Genomic DNA, 16,513 nt, shown 5'->3' with positions numbered 1-16,513 from the left:
GGGCGAGTAGAGCCTGCATGCACGCAAACATGTATGCATATATATACACACAGACACAGAGTCACATACACAATATAGCCACACATACACAGACAAGCACGCTCGCACACACACACACACACACACACAAACACACACACAAACACACACACACACACACCCATGCGTATGTACACATTCACACAGACACAGTCACATACATAACACACACACACACACACACACACACACACACACACACACACACTCACTCACTCACTCACTCACTCACTCACTCACTCACTCACTCACACACACACACAAACACAAACGCGCACTCGCTCACACACACAAAGAAAGAAAGAGACAGACAGACGGAGACAGAGAGACAGAGAGACAGAGAGAGATCAAACATCTCGACAGCAGGCTTCAGAAAAAGACCCAAACAATCCTTTAAATTCCGAAGCTCAAGTTTCCCTATTTACTTACCACATCAAGCTCTTCAGACAATATCGTCATGAAAGACGAGTTGCAAAAGAAGAAGAAGAAAACGCGCGAGATGAAGAGGAAAATAACTTTGTGAATGCTTGTCTATTTAACAGATTTAACAGCCAGTTAGCGACATAAAGCGATCCAAGTTTATCACCGTGCGCCCTTGATTTTCCGTACAATACTTTTTTGAGGCGTATTTCCTTTTCTTACCAAGCCTATGGGGTTCAGGAGAGAATGGAACAGTGCTATTTTTATTACGAGTACCTTTGCAAGAAAGATAATGCCCTTTGGAACGTTGGGTTGGATTATTGCTCTCGGAGGTGAAAGAGTGCATGTTGTCGTTTTTCTTCTGCTAACCATGCTAAACGAAATGGTTTCTGGAAGTGGCTTCTTCTGCTTAAACAAAAGTCCGAGTTTTGTAGGTTTTAAAGGACAGAGATGCCAATACCGAGGCTGAAGAAACTTTGCTAAGAGGAGATGTACACATACCTACATATAGACAAGAAACTCGATCAATTCATCACTCACTCACTCACTCACTCACTCACTCAATCAATCAATCAATCAATCAATCAATCAATCAATCAATCAATCAATCAATCAATTAATCAATCAAGTAAGCAAGCAAGCAAGCGAGCATACACATACATTGCCCACACACTCACATACGCACACTCACACACACATACACACACACACACACACACACACGCACGCACGCACCCATGCACGCACACACACACACACAACCACGCACACACACACACACACACACACACATACACACACACACACACACACACACACAAACAAACACACACACACACACACACACACACACACACACACACACACACACATACACCAGGCGAATCGTAAAATACAAAGCAGAGAAAGAGAGAGAGATAGACAAAGAGGGGGAGTCTTGTGCAGCAGTTTACAGTGTGTCGTACACATTTCCCACACAATGTTTACAGAGTCTAGATCAAAACCAAAAGATGAAATTCTGACAAACCTACCAACCTGACTACAACATCATTCTTCGCTAACTTTCTGCCACCCCTGCATGCACATTTTCCTCCAAACTTCAGAATTCAAGCACAGCGATAAGAGCTTACAAGAAAAACTGTGTCAAAAAAGCGTACCCTGTTTACTTAGCTGTTCAAAACTGTCTATGAATGCACTCCTGGTTGAAACTCGATCCGCTTAAGAGTGGGTGTCATCTTTTCAAAGGGGCCAGACTTTTTACGAGTCCATGCTCTTCGTTTTGTCTGCAAGTGTATCTCTTTACCCTACTACCTAGTGTTTTTCATGTTCACTTTGTTTTTTTATTTGGGGTTTTCGTTTTTAATACGAATATCTGCAATTTTTCTGTTAGTGAATCAAACTCGTTGCTTTTGCCTTTTCCAGTTTTTTTTAAAGTGTTCATTTCTTCTTTCTTTTACTATTGGTGTTTCTTTGGGTTTTTTGTTTGTGATATGTCTGCGAAGTATCTGTTATAACTTTATAAGTGTATTATTTTACTCGTTGCTTTTGCCCTTTTCGGTTTTTTTTTTCAAAGGATTATTTTTGTAAAAAATGTGCCATGTTATACGTGTGCACAGCGGAACGGATGGTGGGTGTTTGTTGGTTATTTCTGGCTTTATGTGGGTTTTGGGAGGTTTTATAAAACATGTTTTATAAAGGAACTTCCTCTTATAAATATCCAGTTTGCGGTCACAGAAACCCCCAGGCGTTTACAGACATCATAAAAATCTTTTCTTTTGAACGCGACCTGCATGCGAAGGAATGGGTCTTTGAAGGCATGTTTTTGCTGTGAGAAAAAAATAGCACGTCGGACAAACAGAAAATTTAAACAACATACGTTGAACATTAAAAACAGAATTCATGTTAAATAAAAATAAAACAAGAGGCGAAGCCTTCAAGGCTCACGTAAGAAATCGACAAACAGTAACACAAACTCAATCACTCCGTCACACACACACACACACACACACACACACACACACACACACACACACACACACACACACACACACACACACACACACAGTAAGCATAGGTGAAACTGTGCAAGAAAGCGAGACCCTGGATCTGCCAAGTAGTCTCGGCCCGCTCACAATAACAATGACCGAGACTTTCAGTAATTCCTTTGCGTGACGTCTAACCCTCTTACGTCATAATGTGACGTCTTCAAATAGTTTCTATCACACACGTCAAACACTTTTGACCGAGACTGACGTAATCTTCTTATGCGAGCTTTATCCATAGACTCGGAAATACACACACACACACACACACGCACGTACGCACAGACAGACAAAGTTTATCATCGCATAGGCTACACTTACGTGAGCCAAAAAATTGGTTTTTGATAAAATAAAATAAAATCATGAAGAATCGACACAAAACATAAGAATACAAGACAAGACAGGCGGACATACAATGACAAGCAAAAATATTAAACACAAACCGAAAGAAACACAAAGAAAAAGCACACAAATAAACTCGCCTACAGAAAAAACGAAACGGAAAGACAGTATGACGGAATGACAGGAGAGCGCGCGCACGCACACACACTCTCACACACACTCACACATACACGCACGCACGCAAGCAAGCACGCGCGCGCACGCACACAAGAACACACACATACACACACACACACACACCCACACACACACACACACACACACACACACACGCGCACGCACATACAGACATACTCACACATTGTCTCTCTCATTTAGGTACACATTAAACAAAATAGAAACACTAAATACAACAAAACTCAAAACAAACAAAATGTAATATCGCTCAAATCAAAACATCACCACAATCATAACTTTGCAAACATGAAATTGTCAACAATATTTTGCAGACTTGCACATACGCTTCTTCACAGGTAACACGTTTGCGCACTTGGACGCATGTTGACACACACAATCAGACCCATACATAGACAGACAGACAGACAGACAGACAGACAGATATTCTTGGTCTTTCTGTCTTTGTCTCTTTCTCTCTTACTCGAATATTCATGTGAACAAAACTCCCTGAGGCATATCACGTAGGCCTACCTGAAAATTATGTCTCTCCCCTCTCTCACATAGGCTATATTTCAACACTGACAACAATCACTTGTTGCTTTTTAAAAGAAAATGCAGTTCCTTTCAGGCAAACTGAAGTGTAATAGAGAACATTCACTGTTCTGATTTTGTTAACCCGTTTACACATCATAGCATCACATTTATTTACAAAATTCTTCAAGAACATTCATTCGTTGACTATTTCAACTGTTACTGACCATTTATGTACTGACCATGAGTCATCCGGCGAATGACCTTATTTTATTTTTCTTCGTTTCCTTTATCTGCTTCTTCTTCTTCTTCTGTGTGTGTGTGTGTGTGTGTGAGAGAGTAGGTGTGTGTGAGTGTGTGTGTGTGTATGTGAGAGAGTAGGTGTGTGTGTGTGTGTGTGTGAGAGAGAGTAGGTGTGTGTGTGTGTGTGTGTGTGTGTGTGTGTGTGTGTGCGTGTGCGTGTGTGTGTGTGAGCGTCAGTCATCCGTAACCTGAATAATTACCTCCATCGACATTAACCACCGAACACGTGTTAATTGATTCGCACCATTAAGGCCGCACGAGCAGTATCGCACATCTCGTAAACATGAATATAGCTAGCCAATTATGCCACTCCTAGAAATATAAGTGAGTCAGTGAAAATAATGCTATATAAAAGTTGCACAATTGTAGGCATATTCAACAACAACAAAAAAGTTAAAAAGAAATTCAAAATACACAAAAGTAAGATCAGTTCTTGTCGTAGCACCCAGACACGATTTATGCACTTCAAAGATATAGAAGACAGCTCTTTGGTTGATTGAACAATCTTGTGTAATGCGTTTGGGCGTACTGGTAGCCCAACCCAAAACAGTCACACACACACACGCACACACACACACACACACACACACACACACACACACCCACTCACTCACACACACACACACACTCACTCGCACGCACGCACGCACGCACGCACGCACACACACACACACGCACGCACTCACTCACGCACGCACGCACGCACGCACACACACACACACACACACGCACGCACGCACGCACACACACACACGCACACACACACACGCACACACACACGCAAACACACACACACACACATGCACACACGCGCGATGTAATAAAACAATACACAGCATGCTGTACCGCCAGCCAAAACAGTAGCACAGTCTTACAACTATGAAGATTCGCACGTTCCTTTACTCGCGCCGAACGTCTGAAAAAGCACAACAGTTTTTCTTTTAGTGAGCTAACTTACAGTGGTCTCAAAGACACACAGCAGGCTTTTTTTCTGTATCTTTCATATTTCATCAAGACTGCGTATCTTCACTGTTGGTGCACAGCCATCACAATAGTGATCAACACCACGAACTGTGTTGAAGCATCCACCCCTAGCTATACACATGCTCCACAATCAATTGAGACAATGAAAGGCAAAGTAACTTTGTAACAGTACATACTGTGTTGCACTGACACACACAAAAATGTTCAGCTGCCGCCACCATCATATAAATCCTCATTCCGAACACCTCCTTACACCTGCTCATGCTCCTGCAGGGCCGGGCCCAGGGGGGGGGGGGGGGGGGGGGGGTTCCAGGGGTTCCGGAACCCCACCCCTGGAAAAAGCATGTACCTTGCTTTGAGTGTTGGTTTTTTTTTCTTTTTTTCCCCGCTGATTTGCCCCCCCAAAAAAGGAGGAACCCCCCCCCCCCCCCCTTACAACTCATTTGGTCCGGCCCTGCTCCTGTATCCGTTTGGTCAATCGTTTGACGGATATTTCTCTGCTCTGGGTTTAAATGTATTTTCCAAGACGAAAACTCTCGCTTAAACGGTGGCCAAACTGCCATCTCTAAACACTCTACACATTCAGTTTGATCAATTAAATGTACACTGCCTTCTTCGTCTTCTGTACCTGTTGTATATATTTCACCGAGACAAAATAAACAACTTTTCCCCACTGACAGCACAACCCTACTTATCCTTACTCCGGACATCTAGCCACAGCTTAACACACCACACTAAGCACTTCAACAATCTTTTGATATTTTGTTTCCTTCTGTACCCGTTGTATTTTACCGAGACAATAATTATTACTGCATTCTTCTGAATTTTGTGTATTTTATCATGAGTATGAATCCTCACTTTTGGTCTACTACAACAACCGCACTGTTGATCATCAGGAAAAGTGTCCAATCCAAGCTTAATACAGATCCACAATCAGTAAATACAAGCTAAAGGTACACCATCTTTTTCTTGTGCGCGTGTTGTATTTCCCCGAGACTGCCAATCCTCACTTTCTGGTCCTCGCTGCCACTCCACAAATCATCACCGTCACAACCGGTGTCCGAACACCCACCGCCAGCCATACACGCCCCGCTATCGTCCAGACACAACCGGTCATCGCTGTCCGTGTCCGAAGACTCGCTGTAGTCTGTGATGTTGAGACTGACCTCCTTGACCAGTCGCTCCATACACTGGTCAAGCTCGCTCGACCCTCTCTCGCTGTCCGAAAACCGCCCAGAATCCTGGCTATCGCAGTAGCTTCCCTTGCTGCTCAGCTTCCCGGAAACACAGTCCTGCGCACGCGCGGTGTTTCTGATTCCTGTTATCGACCTCCGAGTTTTGGCGCGAGAGGTTGTTGTGAAAAGGTTGTTGGGTCGTGGTACAAACGCTGGTTCTATGTCGTGTACAACGACGCAATTTCCATCAGGGTCTCTAACGATGAAGGAATTGTGAGACATTTCTATCGCCTTGCCTGGTAGTACTGTCCTCAAAGCCGTCATGTTGCGAACGAAGAAGGTGAGGTATGCTGAGGTCAAAGGGTAAGGGTCAAGGTAAGGGCAGTGTTTCAATGCCAGCTGAACGGAACACATTAAACCCGACGATGAAGACGCTGTTTTTGATAACGAAGACAACGAGGAAGACGAAGATGACAGTGACGATGACATGTAGGATGAAGACACGAAGGAAGAAAAGTCAGAGTTTGACGTATTCACGGAAAACAACGCGAAATCTGCCTTCGTACTCTCCATTTCAGAATCAGCCAACAAACGGTAAAATTCCAACATGGACCGGAAGTTTCTGACAAAGAGGTTAAATCTGACAGTACACTTTCCGCTTGCAGGCGACGGTGACACACAAAACAGTGGATACTGTCTGGATAAAGAATAAAACTCTTGCTTTCCTGACACAAAATTGGAACCGCTTTGAGAGTTTTGGAGCTCAATTCTGTGATGAAACTTCCAGGGAAACTTCTGAAGACGTTCTGTGGTCTCCCTCGCTGTACCATCCTCGGGGAGAAAGGTCATCACGCTCAGCGCTGGGGAGGTCAAGATTTCACAACCCACACAGTACTTCGGGATGCTTTTCTTGGGTCTGAAATCTGACTTTAAGACCGGCGATTCAGACTCGTGAAAGTGTGTGAGGCTGAGAGAAGGGTCTGCAGGCTGGAGAAGAGGTTTGAGAAGTTTTCGCATGTGTTGTGTGCGTCCTTTCGGGACGTGTAAGGTCAGGTGCACTTTGCTGCAGTCACCCAGTTCATTCGTTGTCGCCATGGCTGTCTCTGCTCCAGCTCAGACCAGCAGGCTTCTGAAAGCACATAAACAATGTCAGTGTTCTTGATTTATTTTCGGTGGATTAGAAGTGTTGTGTCTCATTATTACAGATCTTTTTTGTCGTGTTTATTGCATTTTTTTTTAATTCATGTAACCCTAGGGGTTTTTGAAATAAATATTGACTTGACTTGACTTGACTTAGGCCACACACAAAAATAGTCTGTTTTCGGTATCCCGACCGACCCTATTTTTTCGGAGAAAAATAATTTTAAAAAAAAATCCCGACCTACCGACCCTATTTTTTTTGCCTATGTTATCGTAAACAGACTATTTTTTTTTTTTTTTTTTTTTTTGGGGGGGGGGGGGCCTTATTGCTGAAGGCATGGTCCTTCTTGTATAAACAATTCGGCTCACCGTCTTAGATGTGGCCAGGATTTTAAGGTTAGAGCATCCCGTAACTTGTACATACAATCAACAATCAACATCCTGGCGGCTTCTTGTGCAGAGTGAGACATTGTTCGTGAATGTATTTAACTAAAAGCCACTCGTGTCAATTAAAGCCATATGTACTCGATGACTATACACGCTAATTGCTTTACCAACAGCTGGAGACATGCTAAATTAAGTTCCCTGCAAGATATTGTGGTCTAGGACCCCTTAAATGTTGAGATATTTGAATTTTTATTTTGATCTAGATCGTCCTATTTATAGATTTGCCAACAGAGGGAACGTTGACGCAAGGGAAATAACTCCGCGTCTTTGTTGACATCCTCACTTTTTCAGAGGCTAGAACAAGCTGTAATGCATGTATATGGTCCGCGCATGGCGACATATCGTCATTATATGGTCTTATGGTGCGTTTGACATCGATTATGGGCAAACTACACTTTGTAAACACGGGAGCGCGTACATATGCCTTTAAGAAGTTACTTCACAAAAGGGGTCCTGATTTGGCCTATATGGTCCGCTGGACCCAAAAGCAACAACTAACTAACTTCTCACAAAAACCTCCCACCCTGCACAAAGAGCACTAACGATGTTGATTGTTGGTATGTGTCCAAGTGGCGGGATGGTCGTGTCCCATGCACAAGCCTGGCTAGATCTCAAATGGTGAATCCAATTATTTAAGGGCCTTTAAACTTCTTTTTATTTTTTTATTTTTTTTATTTGTCGTCAAAATCATACAATGCCTTGGAGATAAAATCATCGATAAAATCGTATGGACGTGGCAAGAGAACTGACAGAATTATGGGCAGATATATATAATATATTCAAGTTGGTAGATTTTCACCCACGACACACGGGGAAGGTTGAAAGGTTAGAATAAAAAAATGAATTCTTTGTAGAATGATGAAAAAACCCTTACAGGTACCTCCTATCCCGTGAAAACTATCTTGCAGATGACCATGGGTCTTTCCAGGCTTGTGTTGGGCAGTAGAACAGTACATTCTTCAACTTCGACCCATATACAGTCTTTAGAAGCATTTAAATCTGGCCTCAAGACTTTTCTTTTCCCTAAATAATCCTCAGACTACAGTGCCCCGCTACACCCCCCCTCCCCCCCCCCTCCCCCATCTCACCGGCCGCAAGCCTAAATCAGATCAGTTGTAAATAGCCATCTACATAATTATTGTTTGAAATTTTCTTTTCTTTTTTATGCTTACTTATGAGTGCCGTGTCTCTGTTTGTGTTGTTGCCTTGTCATATTCATGTAATTTATGCGTAAGTGTCTAAGAGTATGCTTGAGTTGTTAATGCGAAAGATTGTGTATGAGTGCGCCTTGAGTCGCCTTGGGGTGAGATATGTGCGCGTTATAAATTCTCGTATTATTATTATTTTTATTATTATACCAAAACTCTGCATCCTAGCTTGGTGTTTTCTTTGCGGAGTTGGAACAACTTTGCTGAATTAATTTCGTTTCCGACGCGTATGTCAATCTGTGAAATAAAGTCAGCAAAACATTCCGTCTCTGTATAGGAAGCGGTTGGGCCGTTGATTTTTGGAAGGAATGTCGAGTTAAAGGACTATCTTGTTCCACACAAAAGCCTTGACGGTTTACACGATTAGTTACGATGAGCAAAGTGCTGCTGAATTCAGACTAAACTACTGAACCGATCTTTATGAAATTTGACATGAGAGTTCCTGGGAATGATATCCCCAGATGTTTTTTTCTTTTTTTCAATAAATGATTTTGATGACGTCATATCCGGCTTTTTGTAAAAGTTGAGGCGGCACTGTCACACCCTCAATTTTCAATCAAATTGATTGAAATTTTTGTAAAGCAATCTTCGACGAAGGCCGGACTTCGATATTGCTTTTCAGCTTGATGGCTTAAAAATTAATTATAATGACTTTGGTCATTAAAAATCTGAAAATTGTAATTAAAATTATTTTTTTATAAAACGATCAAAAATTACTTTTATTTTATTCTTTATCATGTTCTGATTCTAAAAACATATAAATATGTTATATTCGGATTAAAAACAAGCTCTAAAAATTAAAAATATAAAAATTATGATTAAAATTAAATTTCCGAAATCGTTTTAAAAACAATTCCATCTTTATTCCTTGTCGGTTCCTGATTCCAAAAAATATAGATATGATATGTTTGGATTAAAAACACGCTCAGAAAGTTAAAACGAAGAGAGGTACAGAAAAGCGTGCTATCCTTCTCAGGGCAACTACTACCCCGCTCTTCTTGTCAATTTCACTGCCTTTGCCATGAGCGGTGGACTGACGATGCTACGAGTATACGGTCTTGCTGAAAAATTGCATTGCGTTCAGTTTCATTCTGTGAGTTCGACAGCTTGACTAAATGTTGTATTTTCGCCTTACGCGACTTGTTTTTCTTTTGTCTTCTATGTGTCGTGGGTTTTATATTAGAACTATGATGTTTGCTGTAAGTGATCACCGTATGGATTTGATCGTGTCTGAGCGGGAATGATTTCTTTTTTACATTTAGTCAAGTTTTGACTAAATGTTTTAACGTAGAGGGGGGAATCGAGACGAGGGTCGTGGTGTATGTGTGTGTGTGTGTGTCTGTGTGTGTGTGTATGTGTGTGTGTGTGTGTGTGTGTGTGTGTGTGTGTGTGTGTGCGGTGTGTGTGTGGGTGTGTGTGTGTGTGTGTGTGTGTGTGTGTGTGTGTGTGTGTGTGTGTGTGTGTGTGTAGAGCGATTCAGAGAAAACTACTGGACCGATCTTCATGAAACTTGACATGAGAGATCCTGAGTATGACATCTCCAGACATTGTTTTCATTTTTTTTTTATAAATGTCTTTGATGACGTCATATCCGGCTTTTCGTGAAAGTTGAGGCGGCACTGTCACGCTCTCATTTTTCAACCAAATTGGTTGACATTTTGGTCAAGTAATTTTCGACGAAGCCCGGACTTTGGTATTGCATTTCAGCTTGAAGGCTTAAAAATTAATTAATGAGTTTGCTCATTAAAGTTGTCATTAAAATCGATTTTTCGCAAACAGTCTGAATCTAAAAATATAATACATATGTCATGTTTACTCTTAAAATGTGATCACAATTAACGAAAATAGATTAATTAGTCTTACGATTAAAATTTAAAGAATCGATCCAAAAACGATTTCATCTTATTCTTTATCATTTTCTGATTCCAAAAACATATAGATATGATAGGTTGTATTCAAAACAAGCTCAGAAAGTTAACAAGAATACAGAAAAGCGCGCTTTCCTGCTTAGCACAATACGCTACCGCGCTAATCTGGCGTGTCAATATCACTACGTTTTGCACGTGGGAGGTGAGCGATTTCCTTCACGCGGGGATTGACGAAGCTGTACTGTCTTGGTAAAAACATACAGTGCGTTCAGTTTTATCCCGTGAGTTCGACAGCTTGACTGACTGTAGTAATTTCGCCTTATGCGACTTGTTTCATCTTAAATATTCGTGTGTCAGTGGGTAGGTACGTATGTTGCAGTGTGCGAGCAGGAAATGTTTTTTCCTGCGTATATCTTCGTGTGTGTTAGTATATATATAAGTATTGTGGTGTGTCTGAGAAGAAGATTTTGTTTCATCTTACATCTTCGTGTGTAAGTTGGTAGGTATTTGTTTGTGTCTGAATGGGAGAATTGTTTTATAATCTTCGTTTGTAAAGTGTATAGGTATTTGGTTGCGTCTGAGCAGAAGATTGTTTTCATCTTACATCTTCGTGTGTAAGTTGGTAGGTATTTGGTTGTGTCTGAGTGGAAGAATTGTTTTATAATCTTCGTTTGTAAAGTGTATAGGTATTTGGTTGCGTCTGAGCAGAAGATTGTTTTCATCTTATATCTTCGTGTGTAAGTTGGTAGGTATTTGGTTGTGTCTGAGTGGAAGAATTGTTTTATAATCTTCGTTTGTAAAGTGTATAGGTATTTGGTTGCGTCTGAGCAGAAGATTGTTTTCATCTTACATCTTCGTGTGTAAGTTGGTAGGTATTTGTTTGTGTCTGAATGGGAGAATTGTTTTATAATCTTCGTTTGTAAAGTGTATAGGTATTTGGTTGCGTCTGAGCAGAAGATTGTTTTCATCTTACATCTTCGTGTGTAAGTTGGTAGGTATTTGTTTGTGTCTGAGTGGAAGAATTGTTTTATAATCTTCGTTTGTAAAGTGTATAGGTATTTGGTTGCGTCTGAGCAGAAGATTGTTTTCATCTTACATCTTCGTGTGTAAGTTGGTAGGTATTTGGTTGTGTCTGAGTGGAAGAATTGGTATATAATCTTCGTGTGTGTTAGGAGATAGGTATTTGGTTGTGTCTGAGCAGAAGATTGTTTTCATCTTACATCTTCGTGTGTAAGTGGGTAGGTATTTGGTTCGGTCTCAGTGGAAGAATTGTTTTATTATCTTCGTTTGTAAAGTGTATAGGTATTTGGTTGCGTCTGAGCAAAAGGTTCTTTTCATCTTACATCTTCGTATGTAAGTCTAAGTGGCTAGGTATTTGGTTGTACCTGGGTGGGAGAATATTGTTTAAAGCTTCGTGTGTTAAGTGGGTAGGTATTTGGTTGTGCCTGAGTGGGAGAATATTGTTTAAAGCTTCGTGTGTTAAGTGGGTATGTATTTGGTTGTGCCTGAGTGGGAGAATATGTTTTAAAGCTTCGTGTGTTAAGTGGGTAGGTATGTGGTTGGGTCTCAGTGGAAGCCTGGAAAATCCGGGTACATCTGCTTGTAACTTGTCACAATCCCGAAGGAGAGTTGAGGTGCGTGGTGAACGGCGTGAGACACAGACAACAAAACAAACGAAGAATGAAAACGATAACAAACGAGAAAGAATAAACAATAACAAGACTTTATTTACAAATTATAAATAGAAGACAACCCATGCTAAACCTATTCTAAGAAATAAAAGCCTACCTAAAGAAATAAGCAAAGAAATCAAAGAAGATAAAATAAGAAAATAGAAGGGTTAACCTAACCTAAGAATTCTACCACATACCCTGCTACACATCTACACCGGTCGCTGTTCTAGCCTGCACTGCCCAAACATAGCTCACACACACATGTCATTCGCTCACCATTTAAACACAACTATAAACTAATCCCCGTGCATCCCAATTCTCTCATACTCTGACTCAGCACATTCATACCCCGTTCAGTCTTAACACTAACACTTGTGACATAATTACTTAATGATGAAGAAAGAAAAAAAGAAACGGAAAACAAAAACAGAAACTTACCACAACTTCACACCAACTCAGAAACTCCAAGAACGTCTAACGCGAATGTCGTCACGCCATAACTGTACTAATCACAGCAGTCAGCAAATAATGTTGTTCTTCACGCGTCATCAGAAAAGTTGTCTCAGCAGTCAGTGCAAGTGAACGAGCGCACACAGGAAGGAGGAGGAGAGGGACAACAAAAGAATAATTCTGTGTCAAGAGCGAGTAATGCGGCAATGTTCTTTTTGTTCACATTGTTCACTCATGCTGACTCTATTAGCTCTGGCGGCGAAAATTCCAAAGTACTCTCGTTGCTGCAGGGGTCATTTGCAACACAAAAGGAAAATCACATGCTCACGGATAATTATGCCGGAGAAAGAAAAATCACCGCTGGATTTTGTCTCCCCAAATGCAAAGTAAGGAATCAATGTTTTAGCGTTTTCTCAATGAACGCTTTCCGCAGCGCTGCACACGTCTTTATAATGCAATGGGTAGAAATCTTATGTTTCATCGGGTTCGCGTAGGTGCGTTTTCGATGAATCTTCCGTCTTTCTTCTGCTTTGAAATGTAGGCTGAAATTAAATAAAAACTGTGCTCTTTATTGGTTTAAAGCTGTGGTCTATTTATGACTTTCCGGGGCTACGAGGTTGAAAAATAGGGATAAAATCATGTACAGAATTCTGTACAGCAAACGCTACGGCGTGTATGACCTTGAGAGCTTCAGTCAACGCTTGAATTTCGCAGGGATAACATCCGGTTTGCTCTGATCATATTTTATCTTCAAGAGAGATCTAGGGGAAAAAATAAACGCCCCGGCGAAGATACGAACTCTCGACCTCGAGACTTCGTGTCTCATATCCTAACTACTAACTGCGCCAATTGAGAAAAAGAAGGAAAAACATTGATATAAATTCATGTTATGTTATTCTTGAAGCAGCAAGATTTATATCTATCCGCCCATTGTTCAGAAGTGAATACATGTATAACTATCTCTTATAATGTCTGTTTTCAACTGCACAGAGCTTTGGAGAGATTCAATTACTGTTCTTGTCATTTTTCTTGCATGTTGTAAATAGAGATATCGCAGCTATTTGCGAATGTCGTGTAGCATGACGGTGTAAACATGTACTGCGATTCCGTGAAACATGTTTGCAAATAAAGGCACATTTTAATGGCAATTTTGACGTTTTTGCAACGCATGAATGGTAATTCAAGTGTAGAATGATATAAAATTATCTTTTTTTTTATCTTTGACAACACTGGTGAAGTGGCCTAGCGGTTAAGACATCGTCCCCGTCATTTCGAGGCCTCCAGGCCTTCGAGTTCGAATCCCTGCCAAGTCGTTTATTTTTTCTGCTTGATCCTTCTTGACAAATATGCTCAGCTCTGAGAGAGCAAACCGGATGTTACCACTGCAAAATTCAAGCGTTGACTGAAGCTCTCAAGGTCATACACGCCGTATAGGTGGGGTTTCGGAAAGCGTTTGCTGTACAGAATTCTGTTTATGATTTTATCCCTATTTTTTCAACCTCGTAGCCCCGGAAAGTCATAAATAGACCACAGCTTTAAGTGTTGCAATTTTAAGTATCGTCAGGAAAGTATATATTGCCATGTTGTCATTCCAAAACATAGATGTACAGTGTACTATTTTAGCACAGCAAATTATCACGTTGAAAACTATCGCCGAGTTAACAATCAGACGCCAAAGTATCACTCAGTTGTCTTTCCGGCAAATTGAAACATTTGGCGCAGAACTCATCACACACAAGCGTATCGTCCAGTCAAATTTGAAACAACAAGAGTATGAAAACCATCACACGCCAAAGTATCACTCAGTTTTCTTTCCAAAAAATTGAAACAATTGGCGCACACCGAAGAATCACTGAGTTGTCTTTTTAGCGAATTGAAACATTTGGCGCAGAAAACCATCACACGCCAAAGTATCACTCTGTTTTCTTTCCAAAAAATTGAAACAATTGGCGCACACCGAAGAATCACTGAGTTGTCTTTTCAGCGAATTGAAACATTTGGCGCAGAAAACCATCACACGCCAAAGTATAGTCCAGTAAACTTTGAAACACCAAAAGTATCACTCCGTTGTCTTTCTTACAGAATCAAACAAGCGCCGAAACAATCACCATAATTATTACTCTGTTATCTTCACAGGTGAACCAGAGCGAAGTTTGCCACAGAAATTATCAATCATTTTGGCCCTGTTGTCTTTCTAATGGAATCAGACTCGTGCCACAGCAACATTAACCTGTTTGATTTTCCCAGATGCACCAGCCACGGTGTTGTATCATACACAAATTAGCATTGAACAATATACCACAGCTATAGGTACTGCACAGTAAGGTATCCCTTTGTTATTTTTCTAGCTGAGTCTGAATCAGTCTTTCCACAGCAAAGTATTTCTTTTTTTACTCTCTTCCCATAGGCTGGTCTGAACCATTCGGTGTCTCGCAGCGAGACTGGCGGATAGGAACAAGAGCCAAAGTAGCCTATAATATTGTACCACCGGGTGGCCATGTCGCTCTATGCCCAACTTGAGTCGCTTGCGTCTGCCACCCGATTGTAACATACTGGGTAGCTCAGCGAGCAAAACTAGCGCTGGTAAATCACCGCACTGTACTCGCGGCTTCCGTAAACGGGGTAGACAAACGGGAAGATACAGTAGCCGTGTGATCGGGGTGGGATTATGTGTGGTTGTGTATTGCTGTGAAACGCTGACTGCAAACTTGACTCAATGCTTTTAGAATGCGATTCTGTGTGTAGGGAGACCCCGACTTATTTTTTTCTTTCTTTATCTTAATTTCCGTGCTCATTGTTCTTATGTCATTTGTTATTTATCATTATTATTATTAGTAGTAGTTGTAGCAGTAGTAGTGGTAGTAGTTGTTGTAGTACTGGTAGAAGTAGTAGTATTAGAAGACGTAGTAGTAGTAGTTGTTGTAGTAGTGGTAGAAGTAGTATTAGTGGTAGTAGTAGTAGCAGCAGCAGCAGTAGTAGTAGTTGTAGTTGTTGTTGTTGTAGTTGTTGTTGTAGTATACTATACACACTTGTAACTCTCTTTTTCATTCTCAGTGCTAAACTTTTTTTCTTTTCTTTTTTCTTTTCTCATCTTTTCAGTAATGTTTATCTGTTGTGTGTCTTTAGTAATGTTTATCTGTTGTGTGTCTTTAGTAATGTTTATCTGTTGTGTGTCTTTAGTAATGTTTATCTGTTGTGTGTCTTTAGTAATGTTTATCTGTTGTGTGTCTTTAGTATTCACATGTATTTTAAAGACCAACACGTCGACTTTTCTCGTGGATGTTTTGCATTGAAATCTTTGGAACGTTCCATTTAACCTATCTGTAGAAATGATATAATTGGTTCTTGTTAAGTCTGTATATATACATGAATTTGTAGCGTTAGCGCAGTATATCGATTTCGAATTGTTGAGTTTGTTGGTTAGTTGTTTCGATTTGTTTTGTTTTGTTTTGTTTTGTTTTTTGAATCAAAGAAAACTGGATGAATCTATGAAAAAGCTACGTACGATGCAGGTGTCTGAACTTTGACCTTGCCTAGTTTTGAATGCCTGCAGTTCTCTGCTCCGACAACTAGGTTAATCCATTTACACAGCGTGAGTGATGTAGGCCAATCAAATGGACATTACCTGACAATGACTGTTGTAATTGACTACATAGGTTCACAATGCCGTTTGGCATACTTCTTTTCATTTTTTTCACTCGCGTACCTGAATAG

General features: G+C 40.8%; 1 protein-coding gene across 3 annotated transcripts; it reads right to left on the bottom strand.

Moving 5' to 3' along the window:
* Positions 1-5,271: 5,271 nt before the first annotated feature.
* Positions 5,272-15,319, bottom strand: LOC138971813 (protein FAM124A-like). 3 transcript variants are annotated; one of them, XM_070344634.1, is made up of 3 exons: positions 15,030-15,319; positions 12,788-13,341; positions 5,272-7,142 (listed from the first exon to the last, which is right to left on the bottom strand). In XM_070344634.1, the coding sequence occupies exon 3, from the start codon at positions 7,106-7,108 to the stop codon at positions 5,786-5,788; it is 1,323 nt and encodes a 440-aa protein (XP_070200735.1). In that variant the 5' UTR covers positions 7,109-7,142; positions 12,788-13,341; positions 15,030-15,319; the 3' UTR covers positions 5,272-5,785. The 3 variants fall into 3 exon arrangements, with proteins under 3 accessions (XP_070200735.1, XP_070200736.1, XP_070200737.1); XM_070344635.1 differs by having other exon boundaries at positions 15,099-15,319; XM_070344636.1 differs by lacking the exon at positions 15,030-15,319 and having other exon boundaries at positions 12,788-14,247.
* Between the last annotated feature and the right edge of the window lie 1,194 nt (positions 15,320-16,513).

Source organism: Littorina saxatilis, linkage group LG7, assembly GCF_037325665.1.
Source record: "Littorina saxatilis isolate snail1 linkage group LG7, US_GU_Lsax_2.0, whole genome shotgun sequence".
Taxonomy (NCBI): domain Eukaryota; kingdom Metazoa; phylum Mollusca; class Gastropoda; order Littorinimorpha; family Littorinidae; genus Littorina; species Littorina saxatilis.
The sequence above is the reverse complement of the archived record's forward strand: the minus strand, read 5'-3'. Positions and strand labels throughout refer to the sequence as shown.

Coding starts and splice junctions, on each gene's coding strand:
- LOC138971813 (XM_070344634.1), bottom strand. CDS start 7,108: ATGGCGACAACGAATGAACTGGGTGACTGCAGCAAAGTGCACCTGACC.